We start from the raw sequence: 17401 nt of genomic DNA, 5'->3' as shown, positions 1-17401 counted from the left end.
AAATATATAATTATATATTATATAAACAACTAATATATATACATACATATAATATATGTATTCATATATAATATTTAATTTCTTCCTTTTCGAAACCTGCCCTCTGAACCTTTTTTCCCCGTTTATCCGGTGGAATTTGCCAGCCGCTCCCGGCTCCCGGCGCGCTGCCGGCCGGTGTGGCAGCGCCATCCTGTGGCGGCGGCGGCAATCGCCCGCCGGGCTCGGCTCCTGCCCCGCCATCCTCCGTCCCTGCCTTCCCCGGCACACCTGGGGCACAGCCGGCTCCGGGGGATCCGCTTTGTGCTTCAGCTCTAACAGAGATGGGTGTGCCCGCTCCGCGCCGCATCAGCGCTTTGCGGGTTCCGAGGGGTGTTCAGCGCTGTGGGATCGGAGTTCACTGCCTGCTGCGAGCCTGGGGCTCTCCCTTCATCCCTAAATCAGTGCCATTCCCGGGATGCTGTCCCCATTCCTAAGTCAGTGCCCTTCCCTGGATGGCATCCCCCATCCCTGAGTCAGTGTCTGTCACAGATACGTTTCATGAAAAATCCGGTTTTTTTAGGATTTTTTCTCTTGAGAAGCTGAGGCCTCAAGAACAAAATGTAAACAATGATTATCTGCTGCTGTGGAATACAACAGGTGCATCTGTGATTGGTCTCATGTGGTTGTTTCTAATTAATGGCCAATCACAGTCAGCTGGCTCGGACTCTGTCTGAGACACAAGCCTTTGTTATCATTCTTTTTTTTTCTATTATTAGCTAGCTTTCTGATGAAATCTTCTATTCTTTTAGTATAGTTTTAATATAATATATATCATAAAATAATAAATCAGCCTTCTGAAACATGGAGTCAGATCCTCGTCTCTTCCCTCATCCTAAGACCCCTGTGAACACGGTCACAAGTGCCCTTCCCTGGATGCTGTCCCCCATCCCTAATTCAATCCCCATCCCTGGATGCTGTCCCCCATCCCTGAGCTGTCCCACAAGCTCAGCCCAGGAGTTCTGGGATGATGGATGCCAGGACAAGGACACTGGCACGTCCCTCTTGCCACCCTGCACCAACCTCAAAGAATCCAGCAAACACACCAAGAATTTTTCATCATCTGTCTTACCTTATTTCATTTTGATAAGTAGATCCTAAAAATAAAAAAAAAAAAAAGAGGTGTTTAAAATGTAGGAAATTCAAATTTAAAACTTCTATGAGTTCTCTAAGAGCATGGGTTGAGTTCCAGCTACCACAGGAGCATCTCTCCACCCTGTCTGCAAAATTGGGCAGCCCTGCAGAGCATCTTATGTGGAAACTGGAATTAGGCACACAGCACTGAAAATATTCTTCAATAAAGAACCTTTAAATGTCTTTAAAAGTCAAAACTCCCAAAAAACATGACCCTCTGTGAGTTAATGTGAATGAAGGGCTGACACTGATTGGAATAAATCCATGAGAGAAACATGATGGTGAAATTAAGGAGGGTCTTAAACAGGTCATGGCCAAGAGCAGGATGTGCCTGCTCAGTCTTCAGCTTACAGAAGTAAAATTAAAATTTGTGCAGCATCAGAACTGACACAAGTAGATTTATGTCTTACCAAAACCCCTTTTTAATGTTTAGCCCAGCTGTGAGGGTTCACTCACCTCTCCTCTTCAGGCAGCAGCGCACAGCGACCACAACAATAACGACCAGGAGAACAATGCCAAGGAATGAAAGCACAACTGCAAGCACAATAACCCACGTGCTCGTGTTGTCTTCACTGTAATAATTTTCTGTTAAATTAAATGGAGAAACATTGGACTATCAGAGCCTCACAACACCCTTTTCAGCATGTTTGCCTTTTCTGGCAGATGCTATTGAATGTTTGGTGAATATTTAACAAGGAGGCTGTGTTTTCCAAATGACAGACTCTGTTTTTATGGATGGCACCCAAGAATTTAAAACATTCCTGAATTCAAATCCTTTATTGCAGTTGTAGCTTCTCCTACTGCTTATTCTCTTCTGAAAAGCACAGGATTGCAAACATCAAACTTAACTTTATTTTATAATTATGCTGGGTATCCCAGAGTCCTTTGGAGACATTTGAGGAAAGGTGTAAGATTCAGTTTAGGTGTTCATACTGCAAATATTGAGTGTCTTGCCTGGCTGCTCTTGTCAGTGGAGAGAAAATAAGTATTTTGGGTTATAATTAATTTGATCAAATGTGTACATGTGTCCCTTTTAATAAGGTGAACTGCTTTGAAAAAAATGTCCATTTCTCCCCACAAACCACAGCAAGAGTTGTAGAGGATTAGAACAGTTGGTGATCTCTAGCCTGGAAAAATGATTTTTCTAATCAATTCCACCTTGGGATTTCTCTCAATGATTTCAACAAGTGTTTGATTTTGGGATGTGCTTGGTGGGACTCCTGTTCCCCACTTAAAAAGCACCAAAGAGCAAAACCAGTGGAGAACACACAGCTACTGACCCATCTTCTCTACAGCATGCTCACATTAACTGATTCCTTCATCTTTGCTGTAATCTACAGGACTAAATGAGGGGATTTAAGGATAATTCAGTGTTTTGCTGAAATCAGCTGCTATGACCAAACAGCATGCACAGAATTTTAAAAATATCTTGCATTTAGAATTATAGAATCATGGAATGATTTGGGTTGGAATGGACCCCAAAGATGACTCAGTTCCACCCCCTGCCATGGGCAGAGACACCTTACACCATCCCAGGTTTATTCAATTCCTGGCCTTGGACACTTCCAGGGCTGGGGAATATTTTTCAGGCAGCTGGATGCACAAGGAAGATGCCAGTTCTGCTTGCCACATCATCCTGCCCCCTGGTTTGACCAAATATTCCAGAAGCACCTCAAATTTGGGTTCCCTTTGGAAATCAGCCCCAAAACACTTTTGGCAGTTGTTTAGAAACAATCTTCCAATCCAAATTACAAGTGTGAGACACGTGCAGATTTGGCACAGTCCTGTCCCTGGGTCTGTGATTGCCTTTTCCTCATTTGAGGTCCCAATTAACAACTCCATGGCCACACAGCTTCTGGAAAAGGCACCACAGCAATGAGGGGGACTGGGAGCTGCTCAAGGTCAGGGCAATTGATGAAATTCCCTTATGTGGGAACCAGGTTTACCTGTGGCAGGGAATAAACTAAATCCTTTTAATCTAAATCCTTTCAAACTAAATCCTTTCCAATTTTCCTGGGTGTCTGTTTGGGGTTTGGAGGTTTCAGACTCAAAAGATACAGAACCAAAACCTACAAATCTTGAACCTCTGCCAGGAACCTGCATGCTTCAAAGCTCAGGTCACTATCATTAAGCAATTTGTTCCAGTCCTCTCTAATCCTAATGTTCAACCAGCATGTTTGGAATTTCTTCAATTAGGAAAAAAACCAAGCACTCAGTTTTATTGGAAAAAAAATTACAGGATTTACTGCTGAAAATTAGCAATAAATCCTGCAAGCTGCCATCAATTGGTAATAAACTTGTTCATAGTATTTTTATCTAGAAGTACTGCAACAGATATCTACATTTTACTACTTTTTGTTCCATAGAGGTGCCATGGGGGTTTCAAGATGACTAAAATATGAATGACATCTATTTAGCTAGAGGGGAAAGCTTAACCCTGGTGAGAAGGGAGGAGCTGAACACACCTGCACCAGCCACACCAAGGCGTTTCAGTCCCTGCCAGGGTCAGGTTATCTCCAAGAGATTTATGGAGCTGAAGCCACAAGGAGAGGGAACGACACAAACACTCCCAGAGGTTCAGCATTTTTGTGTCTCTGCAGTTTTGGAGGGTGCAGAAAGAAGCTGGAGCTGGGTGTGAATGAGGAGCTGCCAGGTGAACACACAAGCAGGGCTGCACAAGGGGGTGAAGGAGTTAAATCCCTTTGAGTCCTTAGGAAATGCAAACCAAGCTCCATGGAGTGTTCAGTGTGGACAGAGCCACTTCCTCATTCCACAGGGCCCATCCTCTGCTGCCATCCCGACCTCGGGCTCCTCCCTACGTTGTCCAAACATTGACAAAGTGTTTGCAGAAAAGGGGATTTTCCCAGGCAGTGAGGAATGAGAGACTGGAAAAACCTGCACGTGTCTCCTTGGACACTTTGGAGCTTTCTGGTTGAGCCCAAAAGCAAAGGACATCCAAAGGCTCATGGGAGGCTCTCCGTCCCCAACTTCTGCAGGTCAAAAAGCCTGCAGGAATTCAACACCAAAACCAAAGACAGCTTGAACCCAGCTAAGGAACTGCCCCATGGATCCCATTCCAAGTAGCAGCTCTGTGAATGCATCTCCTGGGAAAACTCCGTAGGAGTTCCCAAATTTCAGGCACAGCCAAACTTCCCAGAAGAAGAGTGAGTGACAAGAAAATGCATCACTTTGCATGGAAAGACTGACCCAGAGGTGCAGCAAGGAGGGAATTCCCTCCCCAGGGGCTGGAGAGGGCTCAGGTTTTCTGTAGTTCTTGTATTGCTTGAGAGGAACAAGGAGCTGATTCCCCCAGCTTTTAAGGGGGAAATTGATCTTTCTGTAGTTTTGGGAAGGATTTCTTACATCTTTGAAGCTGGTTGTGTTCTTTCCCAAGAGCCAGCTAAGGCTGAGCCCATGTATGAAAACTGGGACAAGCTCTTAGATTTTGAGTGTGATACATACATTATATACCTTCCTGTGTCACAAATTCCATACTTTCATTTCATCTTGATCATTTAAAGACTTCAGATTCTCCTCTCCTGTCAAATTTTGAGTGCCTGCTGCTGCTTCACAATGGTATTTCCAAAGAGAAATGAATGATGGTCCTATACAATCACAAATTATACACTAATAGTGCTTCATGACATCTGTTTTTCTCCTCTTCTGATTTGCAGGGAGTAGCTATGGAAACATCACAAATGAGTGGGCAGGGGAATTTATTAATTTCCTCAGGATAGTCCTATTTTGCTTAGTCAGTAATTAAGATCAATGTGACTACAAAAGGCCATATTAGGGATGGTAAAATCACCTTTTCCACCTGCATTTCCAAGCAAACACTTCTGGAAAAGGCCTGCTAATAATGATTCATACAGAAAACAGAGGGCACAGCTACTCAATCTTCTCAGTTGTTTATGTGTCAAAATGTCTGTACCAAACCCCTCATTGATACCCTCTAAGGATGTTTTGTGTGTGCCTTGTTCACCCATTGCAGAGGAAGAATCAGTTCATCAAGAGAAGCTGTCAGCATGATTACAACCTTAGCAAAAATATTTAGAGTTATCAAAGGCCTTGCTAACTGCTCTGGAGAGATTTGCATGACATCCCATTTTGGATTAAAGCAACTTTGGATTTCTTTAAGTGAAAGCCAGTAAAAATCAACCTAATGCACTGCCCAAAAAATTCCATGTATGTTAGGACAGAATTTATTCTGGGTTGTGTGCAGAAACTGGGAGGGTTTTTTTTCCCAAATCAGGGGTAAAACTGGTATTGGATATTCCAGAGAACAATTTCACACAAGGGTTTGGCTTTGTAAGAAATTAATTTAATATGGCTGGCATGCTCTGATCAAGGATATTTAAGATCTAAATTCCTTGGGTGTTTTCCTGGTCAAGGAGCAAAGGCTGGTTTTCCTAGCAGTGAATCCGCAGGAGTCAGAGGCAGATATTTGTCATTGGCTTTGTCCTGCTCAGCCCTACCTTGGGCTTCATGGTTCATTAGACTGCTAAAAGTACATTTAACCCTACCTGTACATCATGCTGTGACTCCTGGCCCTGAATCCCCCACCCCAGAGGATTTCATTGGCAAACAGAGAACTTTCTAAAGCAAAACCAACCAGAACAAAACGCACAGCCCTGAGCACAGGACTGGAAAAGCACAACAAACATTCACTTACCCGTGGCAGAGTTGTCAAAAATAAGAGTTACAGATGCATTCTGAGGGCTGGGGAGTGCTTCTATGTCAGCTAAACAAGTCAAAACCTCCGTGTCCCTCGGAGTCAGAGTTAAGGTGCTCAGGGCATTGTGGAGGCCATGAGATCCTGGGCTTTGCTGGGTGACATAGCTCGACTTATCAACCAAAGAGTCATTTGTCATCCAGGCAATGTCTGGAGCTGGAGCCCATCCTAAGGCTTCACAAACAATCTCAATTGTTTGGTTGTCTTTTACTGTTAAGGTGCTATTTTTGATGAGTAAAGATCCATTAACTGTGGGAGGGAAAAGATGTTTTTGTTCCTTCAGAACGTTTCGCTGCATTGCTTTCCTGCTGGTGGTTTTTAAATCTTATCTCGCTACCCAGAAATAGCTATGCCTTGAGATATGAAGTGGAAAACAATTATTAATACAGATATACCACATGCATGATGGAAACATGCAGATATTTCAGCTACACTGGCCCATTACCCAATATGCTAAAGCACAAGTCTCAACTTTCAGTACCTTTCCAATAAAAAGCAGGAAAGTGCACTTTTTGGACATCTTGACACATATCAAGCTGGAGGACAACATAGTGAAATAACAGTGTGTCTCTCTAAGTTTTAAAATGCTCAGGTCATATAAGAAGAGGTTTACAGGTAGGTGATGAGATCAACACTGCACCAAGCCCCTCCTTGACAAATGGATGGTGCCTGGTGCTGAGATCCTGCTTTCCTGGCTGCAGGATGATGAGGAATAAGCGATGGAGCAGGAAAAAACAGGGGCAGTTAAAACCTCTGCTATTGGCACTCTGCATGGGACTCTAAAACCCAATCAGTAAAATGAGGATGAGGAGGGCAGGAGGCAAAGGATGGGAAATGGGAGCATGTGCTCCTTCCCAGGGATAACCTGAGCAATTCCTCAGAGGATTCCCTGAAGTGCAGCACAATAAAACAGCTTTTTGCTGGCGGCTGTGATGCCTCAGGTTTGAGCTTTTATATTTTTCACATTCTGTGCTGCTTTAGTGTGTGGGTCTGGGTTCACATTATGGGATGGTGAGCTCTGTGCACAGAGCAGGGAGACAAAACAATTCCTGCTCCAGCTGGGCACCAAGGACAAATGACCCAAATCTCAGCCCAGAGCACAAATACCATGGGCTGGAGAGAGAAAAACAAGCAGGGTGGGACTGCCTGGGCTAAAGCTGGAATGGGACAATGAACTGCAAGGTGCAAATGGAGCAGAACTGATCCCAGGGACAGAGCCCGTGCCCGGCCGTGCATTTTGGGGCCATTTTGGTTCATCTTGGGTGCAGCCCTGGCTGGGCTCTGGTGCTGCCCAAGGTGCATCCATTTTCATAAATCCCTGCTTTATTCTTTAGCTCTGTTCTAGGTCAGCCTTCCCAGGGCATCAGCCATACACACCTTGAACAGAGAGGAAGGCAAAGTTGTTCTGGCTGGGCTGCTGGATGCTGCACTCGATCCTGCCAGAGTCACTCAGCTGGGTGTTGTGGATGATCAGCTCCGAGGTGAACTCATCCCCAGTGCTGTAGTTCCTGGAGGTGAAGCGTTCTGTGGTCTCCACAGAGCCCTGGGAGCTGAGCACAGTGAGCACAGGGCTGCCCTGGAAGAGCCAGATGATGACTTTCCATCCTGCAGACACCGTGCAGTTGAACCTGGCCTCGGAGCCAGCCAGCACCGTGGCGTTCTCAGGGCCTTTTGTGATGGAGTAACAAAAGCCCAGACCTGTGAAGGAACCAAAATCAGTCCATAAATACATATACAACACCAGCAGAGGTGGTTGGATAGTGTGGAACACCTTAACCGGTTCAGAGACGGAGGTGTGCAATCTATTCTTTCAGATCCTGCTTAGATTTCCCACTCCAAAATCACCTGTTTCTCTTCAGTAATTCACTGACTACCATTTTGCCAACAGAAAAATCCCGTTTTAACTAGGAAAATACATGAGTTGCCTACACTTTAAATAATTAAAGGAGTGTGTAACCAGTCCCGTTTCCATATCTTGGATTGCCACTGATTTTTTGCAGCCCCATCAGTGCTCTTTCCCCTGTTCCTCAATCATTCATCACACACATTGTCATGTATTTCTTCTAAAGCCTTCCTAAAGGCTTTCTGTTATCCAAGGTGTGCTTAAACTCATTAGTTTTAACTCCTTGAAAGGAAGTGTGAATTTTGACCAATATTTTTCAGAGCTGAAAACTCCTAGCAATGTAATTTTGTTTTCCTTTCCTCCTCATAGACCCAGGGCCTCCCAGTGCCAACTCTACCAGTTGCACACAGGAATATTTTGAGTCCAAGCATGGACATTTCCCTCCTGCCAGGGGGATCTGCCTCCCCAAGGGAATATTCCTGCTGTGGTGCCCCAGTCCTTCCAGCTGAGCTCTGCATGATGGCAGCAATTAGACACTGCAGCCCGTGGCAGTCTAATTAAAACCCCATGCCAGCAAATTTGGCCTGAGAATAAGTGCTCCAATTATGTTCCAGGAGAAAGGAAGCCTGAAATGCTCATTACTCCCTTGCTAAGAGTATTCAGGGCAATGAAGTAATTATTAAGGGTTTTGTTCACACCAAGTTTGTTTTTAGGTAGTTTATTCATTGATGGATTAGCTATAAATTATTGAAAAAAAAATTCTTTCAGTCAGCAGCTGATGTGAGAAGGACACACTGTATTTTTCACACAACAGGGGTGTTTGGAGTTTGTGTAAATGGAACCAGAGCCCAGTCTCAGTGAGGACATTGCAACCAGTGCCTCCGTGAGCTGCTCCCAGGACTGGGGTCTGGAACCTCATTGCTCCATTGCCCAGAGCCTTTTGCAGTTCCCAGCTGTCACCATGATATTTTCTGAAAAACCCCTTTGCCAGGATTTCTTCTCCTGGGAAGATGAGAAGCCTCAGCTTCTCCATGTTTTACTGCTCTGGAATGTGGTCGGGAGATTGTTTATCCAAACATGTGAATTGTTTTTAATTAATGACCAATCACCATCAGCTGTGTCAGACTCTGAGGAGTCAGTCACAAGTTTTTATTATTCATTTTTGTTAAGCCTTTGGATGTATCCTTTCTCTTTCTTTAGTATAGTTTTATAATAGTATTAATATCATATCATATCATATCCTTTTATATTTATATATAAATATAATTATATTTTAAAATATATTTTATACATAAAATATATAAAATATCATCAATTTTATATAATATTAATTGTATTTTATTATAGAATATTGTATATGTTTATATATTATAAAATATATAATATTTTATAATATATAAATAGATTTACATAATATATAAAAATATATATTATATATAAATGCATTGATATTATTAATATAATATAATAAAATTTATTTACATTATATATATTTATATATAAATATAATTATATTTATAGAATATATTTTATAATATATATTTTATATATAAAATATATATTATGATATATTATATCTTATATAATATAAATTATATTTTATTATGAAATATTATATATTATAAAATATATACTATATTTTATAATATATAAATATATTTATATCATATATTAAAAATGTAATGTAATGTCATGTAATGTAATGTAATGTAATATATCAGCCTTCTGAGAACATGGAGTCAGATTCTCATCTCTCACCTCGTCCTAGGGACCCTCACAAACACCACACCCAGCCCACATTTACCCACTGTACATCCAACCAGGCTGGTGCCAGGGATTGTTCTTTAATATAAATAGCTCCTCTCTTTCCTCCCACCTGCTGCAGGCATTTTCAGACTTCTTTGTTTTGCAGGATTGTGCAAACCTCGCTCTCCCTGGCTCTGTGTATGGCTGACTCTGAGCTCTGTCATGTTTACAAAAACCTCCACAAGAATTTTCCACCTTCCTGCGTTATGTTACCTCTGCCATGCCCCTCAGTCTGCTGAGCATATCTGTGTGTGAGCAACAAAACATTAAATGAAAAGCAAACTTTACCTACTGTGATAATTAATAAAGCCAGATAAGATTAAGTAAATCATATTTCTGTTCAAATTAAAATTTATCCACTCTGCCCCTCTATGCAAACTGTTCTCTGTGCACTTGGAATTTATTTCTATGCCTGTGCAAACACTCTGCTTTTTCAAGGAGCTGTGGTCTGCCAGGGCTCTGAATAAATGGTTCAACTTTCAGGACAATGCTTGCTGTTAATTAATCTTTGAAATTTATCCCTAAACAGGAATAATCAGTGATCATTTGCTCTAAAAATAATTGCCTATGTTGCTTTTGCTTTCTTCAGGGCAGTATAGGCAGGTAGGTATGAGTTAATCATTTATCTGTGATAATTTTTTTTTATCAGTCCATAGGTAAGGAAGGATCCACATCTCCTTCCACCAGCCATGTCTGCTGGAGCAATAAATGACATTTCCCTGATTGCTGCCCCATGGGGAAAGGTCCCTGAGCCCTGCATGGGGATCCTTGGGGAGGCAGAAGGGCTGAGGAGTGGGACATAACCTCTCCTGCATTTAGCTCCCAGCCAATAAAGGAGTTCCATCAGCTTTCTCCACCTGTGGCCTGAATGGTTCTGGTGATTTCTCCTTTGCCTCTTTATCTCCTTGCTTTTATTGTTTGTTCTGCACGTGGAGTCCTGAACCAACAGCGTGTTCCATTGTCCAAGCCGTGCACAAACAGCGACAAAGTCACCTGTGGGAGGTCACAGAGGACATTCATGGCACAAAAGGGATCCAAACCCAGCCACCAGCCAGTACTGGACCTTGCCTCATGCACTGGGGGGAAAAAAATGTTAGTGCTGCTTTCATTTGCATCCTGCTTCAAAAATACCTTGCAGATGGTTGCTTTTAAACAAATTAAGGGCTAGATTCTCATTGCACTTTACAGGAATTACGTGTACAGCTCTCAACAGCTGCTTTAGCATCTGCTTCCCCCCACGGCAGCAGGGAGCGATCCCACCCAAGCAGAGAGCAGGGAAATGCTGGGCTGGCTCCCTGATCAGCCCCGGGCTGAGGGAGGACTCCTTCTCTGAGGCACATCACTCACTGTTTGCAGAGCAGTCAGCAGGGGTGAAAATTTGGTTAAATGAAGTGTTTATGGTGTTTCTGGTGTCCCAGGTGCCTCCCAGCAACACACAAAGCACAAACCAGCTCCTCTGTGAGCTGGGGTTTTCCCTCCTCTGCCACACAAATTCACTGTCACACCACTGCAGGCTGTGAAGAAATGAAAATGCACCTTATGCAGGATGATGCCTGCACTGAGGGAAGCTCATTTGCCATAGAGCCACCCTTGCCCTTCATCAGCCATGATTTTATTCCCCACTTGAATGAACCCCAAAGGAACACTATTCCACCCTGGATTTTCAACAACAAGGGCACTGAGACCTGGCTACCTCCTCTTCCTTGCCTCCTGTCCTCTGCTGGCTCTGCCTTTCCTCTTTTGTGAGTGACCTATTTGGATGCAGCACAGGGAAGGACAGGATGAGCTTATCCTTTTGCCATAATGATTCCTCTTTTTATTTCAGCCTCATTATCGTATTTCAAAATAATCTCCCCCTCTCTACCCATATTGCCCTTCCATAAACACTGCTTTTCATCCTTCACTTTTTGTATCCAATATCTGTCTTTCTCCCTTCCCTCTCTGCTCTATCTGTTTGAATTTCTACATCTTTGTTTTTCCTTTCCCGCCTCTTTGAAATTCCTTTTTCTCTTCAGTCTCCTGCTCATCCCACCTTGCCTCCTACCTCCCCTTCCTCACCACTGCTCCAGCCACAGCTCTGCTATCAGCTGTTAAACACACAACAACAAATAAATAAATAAATAAATAAAATAAGCACCTCGAGTTTGTCTCAAAACCCAACAGCCCTGCAGCTGAGCTTTTTGAACACCAAAGTAGGTTAGAGCTTGTCAGAGCCTGCAGCGAGGCACTGGCTCGTACACTCGTGTTAACAAGAATTTTTAAATGCTTACAGGATGTTTCTGTCAAGTAATACCAGACTCCTGATGCTCAGCAACTCGTTATTTCCTCCCACCTGCACACAAACCTCTCCACAGCCCCCAGGCTTGTGTTGCTCTCTCCTCTCACTCAATGTTTGACAGAAATCCCTGGTAGAACTTCCCAGTGCTCAAAAAAATAGAGATCCAGGGATTTCCTGAGCCAAAAATTGCTTTTTTGTGGTATTTTCTGGGGTCCTCATCATGGGAAGGAAATGATGAATCTGACTCCATGTTCTTAGAAGGTTATTATATTATATTATATTATATTATATTATATTATATTATATTATATTATATTATATATCATATCATATATCATATCATGAAAGGATACAGACAGAAGGCTTAACAAGATACTAATTAAAAACTCCTGATTCTCTCCTCACAATTCATATGTTGGATAAAAAAAATCTCCAGACCACATTCCAAAGCAGCAAAACACAGGAGAAGCAAATCAGATAATTATTGTTTTCCTTTTTCTCTGAGGTTTCCTCAGCTTCCCAAGAGAAGAAATCCTGGTGAAGGGATTTTTCAGCAAATATGATGGTGACACTTCTGCACCTATGGATCTACCCTTTATGATATTTGTTTCTATGTTTTTTTCAGCCTGTTTATAATTTGATACCCCTCACAGCCAGTGACCATGAGCTTTACTATTTAATGACATGCTCTGAGAAAAGAACAGTCTTTGATTAGCCTTAAATCTGATACTTTTAGTGGTTACCACAAATTCTTTTTGCTACGAGAAATTATGGATAATCATTTCACCATTCACTTCCATAAAATTCATCTTTTTAATACATTTTTACCATTTATTCTTCTTTAAAAGCAGGAAAAAGATACCCCAGTCTAATGAAGCCTCCTCATCCTTCCCTCCTAGGCAAGAGGGGCTTTGGATGCCCCATCCTGGAAGTGTTCAGGGCTGATGGCGCACTGAGGAACCTGCTCTGGTGAAAAATGTCCCTGCCCAAACAGGGAGGCTGGAACTGGAAGATTTTTAAGGTCTTTTCCAACCCAAACCCTCCTATGATTCTTCATTCTCTTCCTTAGAACAGCTCCATCACACTTTGTAGCTTTCTCAGATCTGTCCTGTTTGTGATGGAAGGGTTAACAAAACAGCCAATATCTGAGATGAAACCTTTCTGTGGGTTTACATCATGCCAGGTTTCATTTTACCTGCCCTTGCTGAAGACATTAAATGGTGAAATTTTCTCCCTTTTTCAGCAATTTTCTCTCTTTCCAAGGCATCTATTATTTTCTCCACTAGACACTGCATTTAAGAGATGCTTTGCATTGAATGCTTTCTCTGCCTTTCTTACTTACAGATCTGACATCATGACAATTTCTGGCAAATCTTCCTGGTCCCTTTTTGGGTTTGGCTGCCCTAAGTAATTCTGCACTGCTTGCAAAGTCTGCCACCTCACAGCTCCCTCCTCTTCACCAGGTTGTTTAAGAGCTTGTTGAATGCCACACATCCCTGTGCAGCTCCCCTGCTCAGAACACTCAGTGTTTATCCCTGCATTGTGTTTGCTTTCACTGTTAATCCATGACAACACCTTTCCCCTCATCCCACTGCAGCTCATTCCTGTCAGAGCCTCTTAAAACTACAGCTAGACTGTAATTAAAAAAAAAAAATCAACCTTGTCTCCATTACCCAACTAGTCACTTGATATTCGCTTTTCCTCTAAAGCTTTGCCACCAAGACACTTTTAATCTGAATTGGTGGTAAACTAGCAATGTGATAATTTGCATTTACTTCTGGAAGTAAAAACCAGCTGCTGATGCTGAGTTCTCTACAGATGCACCCTCAAAAGCAGTCCCAAACAGGAGGAAGAGAAAAACAAGAAAACTGAAAGAGGGCAGCCCTCCCACCCCACATTCTGCTCAGTCTTTCACACTCAAGCACACTTTAGGTTGTTCAGGCTTGAAATACAAACATCTCCTTTCAAACAGTTGAAATAATCAGCCTGAGCTCATCCCAAGGCCATTTCCACCACCCTGAAATGAGTGCCCACATTTTGTCCATGCTGGTTCATCCCATGGTTATGAACAGATCCTACCTGGCAGCGAGGCAGTCAGGATGAGGGGGAGCAAAATGCATTTCTGGAAGCTCTCCATTGGAGCATTCTCTCCTGGTCCCCGAGGCAGGAAGCCACCAGTGGTCACTGCATGCTTGAGAGGACAGAACTGAAGGACAGAACTCCTGGAGAAACTCAGGAATGAGTTTGGGTGCTGTGACAAGGGTGACTTTGTGTGACCTGTTCCACCAACAAGGGGAAAAGATTAAATAAGGGAGGGTTTGGAAGCAGAGCAGAGTCTTTCCTCAAATAACTGTTTTAAAGACGCAGAAGAATTTGTTTTCAGCAGAGAAACCTCCTCTTGCAGATCTCCCATTCCTCAGCCCCTCCTGCTTCAGCACTGACAGGGCCAGGGCAGCTCCAGCTGCACCATTAAAGTTTTGAACAATTAGGAAAAATAATTCTCTGAGCTGCTGCACTTCTGAGGATGAGAAACATCCAATCTCCCCCCCAGCTGCCCAGACTGAGCCCTCAGAAAGGCTGAAAATGCAAAAAAAAAAAAAAAATCCCCAGAGTTATTCCTCAAAACCTGAGAGTGCCTCCTATACCCCACAATAAACCACCTGCAGTTCTCCACTGTGGTCAGAAATAATGCACAGATTCTGGGTGTGAGACACCACCTGACTCCCATATTTTCTGCTTTTTCAGTGTTTGTGATTCACTTGTCAGATATTCTCCTCCTCCCCCTCAAAATATGTGGGAGAGGCTTTGACTGCACTTGGTTTACAAATTCCTCATCTGGGCCACTGAAGCTTGCCTTTGTGAAAGGAACCCGGGCCAGGGGATGTGGTTTTGTGGCCAGACCAAATTTCTTGTCAGGAAAAGTGTTTCTGACTGCTGGGGTGCTCTTTGTGGCAGCTCTGTGCAGTGCATGACAATTCAGTGTCACCACAGGGACACCCTGGGTTCCCTGCAGCACCAGGATGTACCACAGCTCTGTTCCCTGCTGGAATCTGGCAGGCTCAGCTTTCATTTCTGTCCACATTTTCCCATTTTCATCCACATTTTTCCCATTTTCATCCACATTTTCCCATTTTTCAAGCTTTCAGTTTACCCTGGGAACCTTCAAGGTTCCCTGTCAACTTAATCAACATTTTCAGCCAAGCCTGTGGGCTGATTTCTTCACCTGTTTGTTCAGGTTTTCCTAGTGTGTTTTAAAAGGTTTTGGGGTATTTTTACTTCCATGTTTTATGTGTGGAGGAGTCCCCAGCAGGCAGGTGGGGAGGGAGGGTCACTGTGCAGGGCCTGCAGGGATTTCTCTGTGCTCTGTCACTGTCACAGCTCTTGGCTGTCACACACAAACCAGTCAGGATTACAGGGGCTGGTATCATCTGTCACACCAAGTGAAACAGCCTGAGTAAAGCACCAGGGAACAAATCCAAAACACAGGGCTGGGTCCTTTTCCAGGAAGCTGTGACACCAAGCAGGATTTCCAAGCAGAACAGCAGCCTTCATACCCCCCCTGACAAATCCAAAGCAACCTGAGCTGGGCAAAGTTTTACATGGTGAGGAATAAACTGGCAAGAACATTGTGCCAAATCCAGGACAAAAATCAGTAAACAGCTTGAGGTGAAGTAAAGCAAGGCAGGAAAGGGAGGGATCTATAATATTTTGTTTTACTTGGTTTCAAAATGGACTTTCAAAGGGCTGGGAAATACAATCTGATCCCCAGATGAAACAGGATATTTTGGCTGAGGATGAATTAAATGCCTGGGTTTGTTTTGGGCTGCTTTTCCCCTCCTTTGCCGGTGCATGGGTGACTCACGTTGCTCTGAGCCTGCTCCCTCCCTCATCCACGACACAGGCAGGGGATAACAACAATAATCATCCCCTCCAGGAATGGCAGCTGGGCCCAGAGAGGGGCTCAATGCTTTGGGCACCCCACGACAGCCACCAACTCCAAATGCCAGGAAGCAGAACAGCAGACAGAGCCACAAACCCCTCCTGCCACCCACGGCAGGCTCCATGCTGAGGCAGGAGCAGGGAAAGGACTGAAAGGGTTAAATTATCTTCCATCCGGGAAGCAAATCCAGGGCTTTACCTGGATCACATCCCTGGCGCTGAGCTCTGTCACCGCTTCCCTCTGACGGCACCTCCGGCTCCCGCTGCCCACAGGGGCTGGAGGGGATCCAGGGGAGGATCCCGGGCCTGCCCGCACCTGTGTCCCCAGGAAACGTCCCTCGGGTGCTGGGGACACTGTCTGCGAGGGAAGGGAGGCTGCTCCGAGCTGTGCCCCAGCCGCAGGCCGTGCCTGGCACTGTGACACAGGGCAGGGATGGCCTCTGCCTTCCCCCGCCCTGTGCCTGTCAATGTTTAACCGGCCCGGAGGAAGTGACACGCACGGTGACACACCGAGCCAGCCCTGCACGGTGACATGGAGCGAACTGAGTCCCTCACGGTGACACACCGAGCCAGCCCTGCACGGTGACACACGGGGCGAACAACTCCGCATGGTGACACACGGAGCTGGCTCTGCATGGTGACACACGGAGCGAGCCCCGCACGGTGACACGTGGAGCGAATTCAACCCCGCACGGTGACCCACGGAGCCAACAACCCCGCATGGTGACACTTGGAGCAAACTGAGCCCTGCACGGTGACACACGGAGCCAACAACCCCACACGGTGACACACGGAGCTGGCTCTGCACGGTGACACACGGAGCAAACTCAACCCCGTACGGTGACACACGGAGCCAACAACTCCGCATGGTGACACACGGAGCAAACCCCGCACGGTGACACACGGAGCTGGCTCTGCATGGTGACACACGGAGAGTACTCAACCTCGCACGGTGACACACGGAGCCAGCCCCGCACGGTGACACAGAGCAAACCCCGCACGGTGACACACGGAGCTGGCTCTGCATGGTGACACACGGAGACAACTCAACCTCGCACGGTGACACACGGAGCCAACAACTCCGCATGGTGACACACGGAGCAAACCCCGCACGGTGACACACGGAGCTGGCTCTGCATGACAACACACGGAGTGAACTCAACCCCGCACGGTGACACAGAGCCAACAACCCCGCACGGGGACACACGGAACGAGCCCTGCACGGTGACACACGAAGCAAACTGAGCCCCGCATGGTGACACGTGCAGCCGACAACCCCGCACGGTGACACATGGAGCGAACTGAGGCCCGCACGGTGACACACGGAGCGAGCCTCGCATGGTGACAGACGGAGCACCGTGAAAGTGCCGCGACCAGACACGGACATGGCCGTGGAGAGCGCTCGGGGCGGCCAGGGGGGCAATTGGCAGGGGACAGGGATGGCCTGGGACAGGTGACCCTGTCACAGGGACACAGGTGACAGCCATGGTGCCAATTTCCCATTACAGTGACACAGGTGAGAGCCATGGTGCCAATTTCCCCTGTCCCAGTGACACAGGTGAGAGCCATGGTGCCTGGGACAGGTGTCCCCATTCAGTGACAGGTGAGAGCCATGGTCTCTGGGATGGATGTC

General features: G+C 45.1%; 1 protein-coding gene across 1 annotated transcript in view; it reads right to left on the bottom strand.

Moving 5' to 3' along the window:
• The window catches only part of IGSF5 (immunoglobulin superfamily member 5), a 31476-nt gene extending 15199 nt beyond the window's left edge, over positions 1–16277 (bottom strand). The window contains exons 1-6 of the mRNA XM_064702050.1: positions 15968–16277; positions 13909–14106; positions 7280–7600; positions 5843–6151; positions 1627–1755; positions 1109–1133 (exon numbers count right to left, since the gene is read on the bottom strand). Coding sequence (XP_064558120.1) covers positions 1109–1133; positions 1627–1755; positions 5843–6151; positions 7280–7600; positions 13909–13966 — 842 coding nt within the window. The 5' untranslated portion in view covers positions 13967–14106; positions 15968–16277. The remainder of the gene's footprint in view (positions 1–1108; positions 1134–1626; positions 1756–5842; positions 6152–7279; positions 7601–13908; positions 14107–15967) is intronic.
• Between the last annotated feature and the right edge of the window lie 1124 nt (positions 16278–17401).

The sequence above is a fragment of the Zonotrichia leucophrys genome, chromosome 1 (assembly GCF_028769735.1).
Source record: "Zonotrichia leucophrys gambelii isolate GWCS_2022_RI chromosome 1, RI_Zleu_2.0, whole genome shotgun sequence".
Lineage (NCBI taxonomy): Eukaryota > Metazoa > Chordata > Aves > Passeriformes > Passerellidae > Zonotrichia > Zonotrichia leucophrys.
Note: the sequence above shows the minus strand (reverse complement) of the source record. Positions and strands in the feature narration are given on the sequence as shown.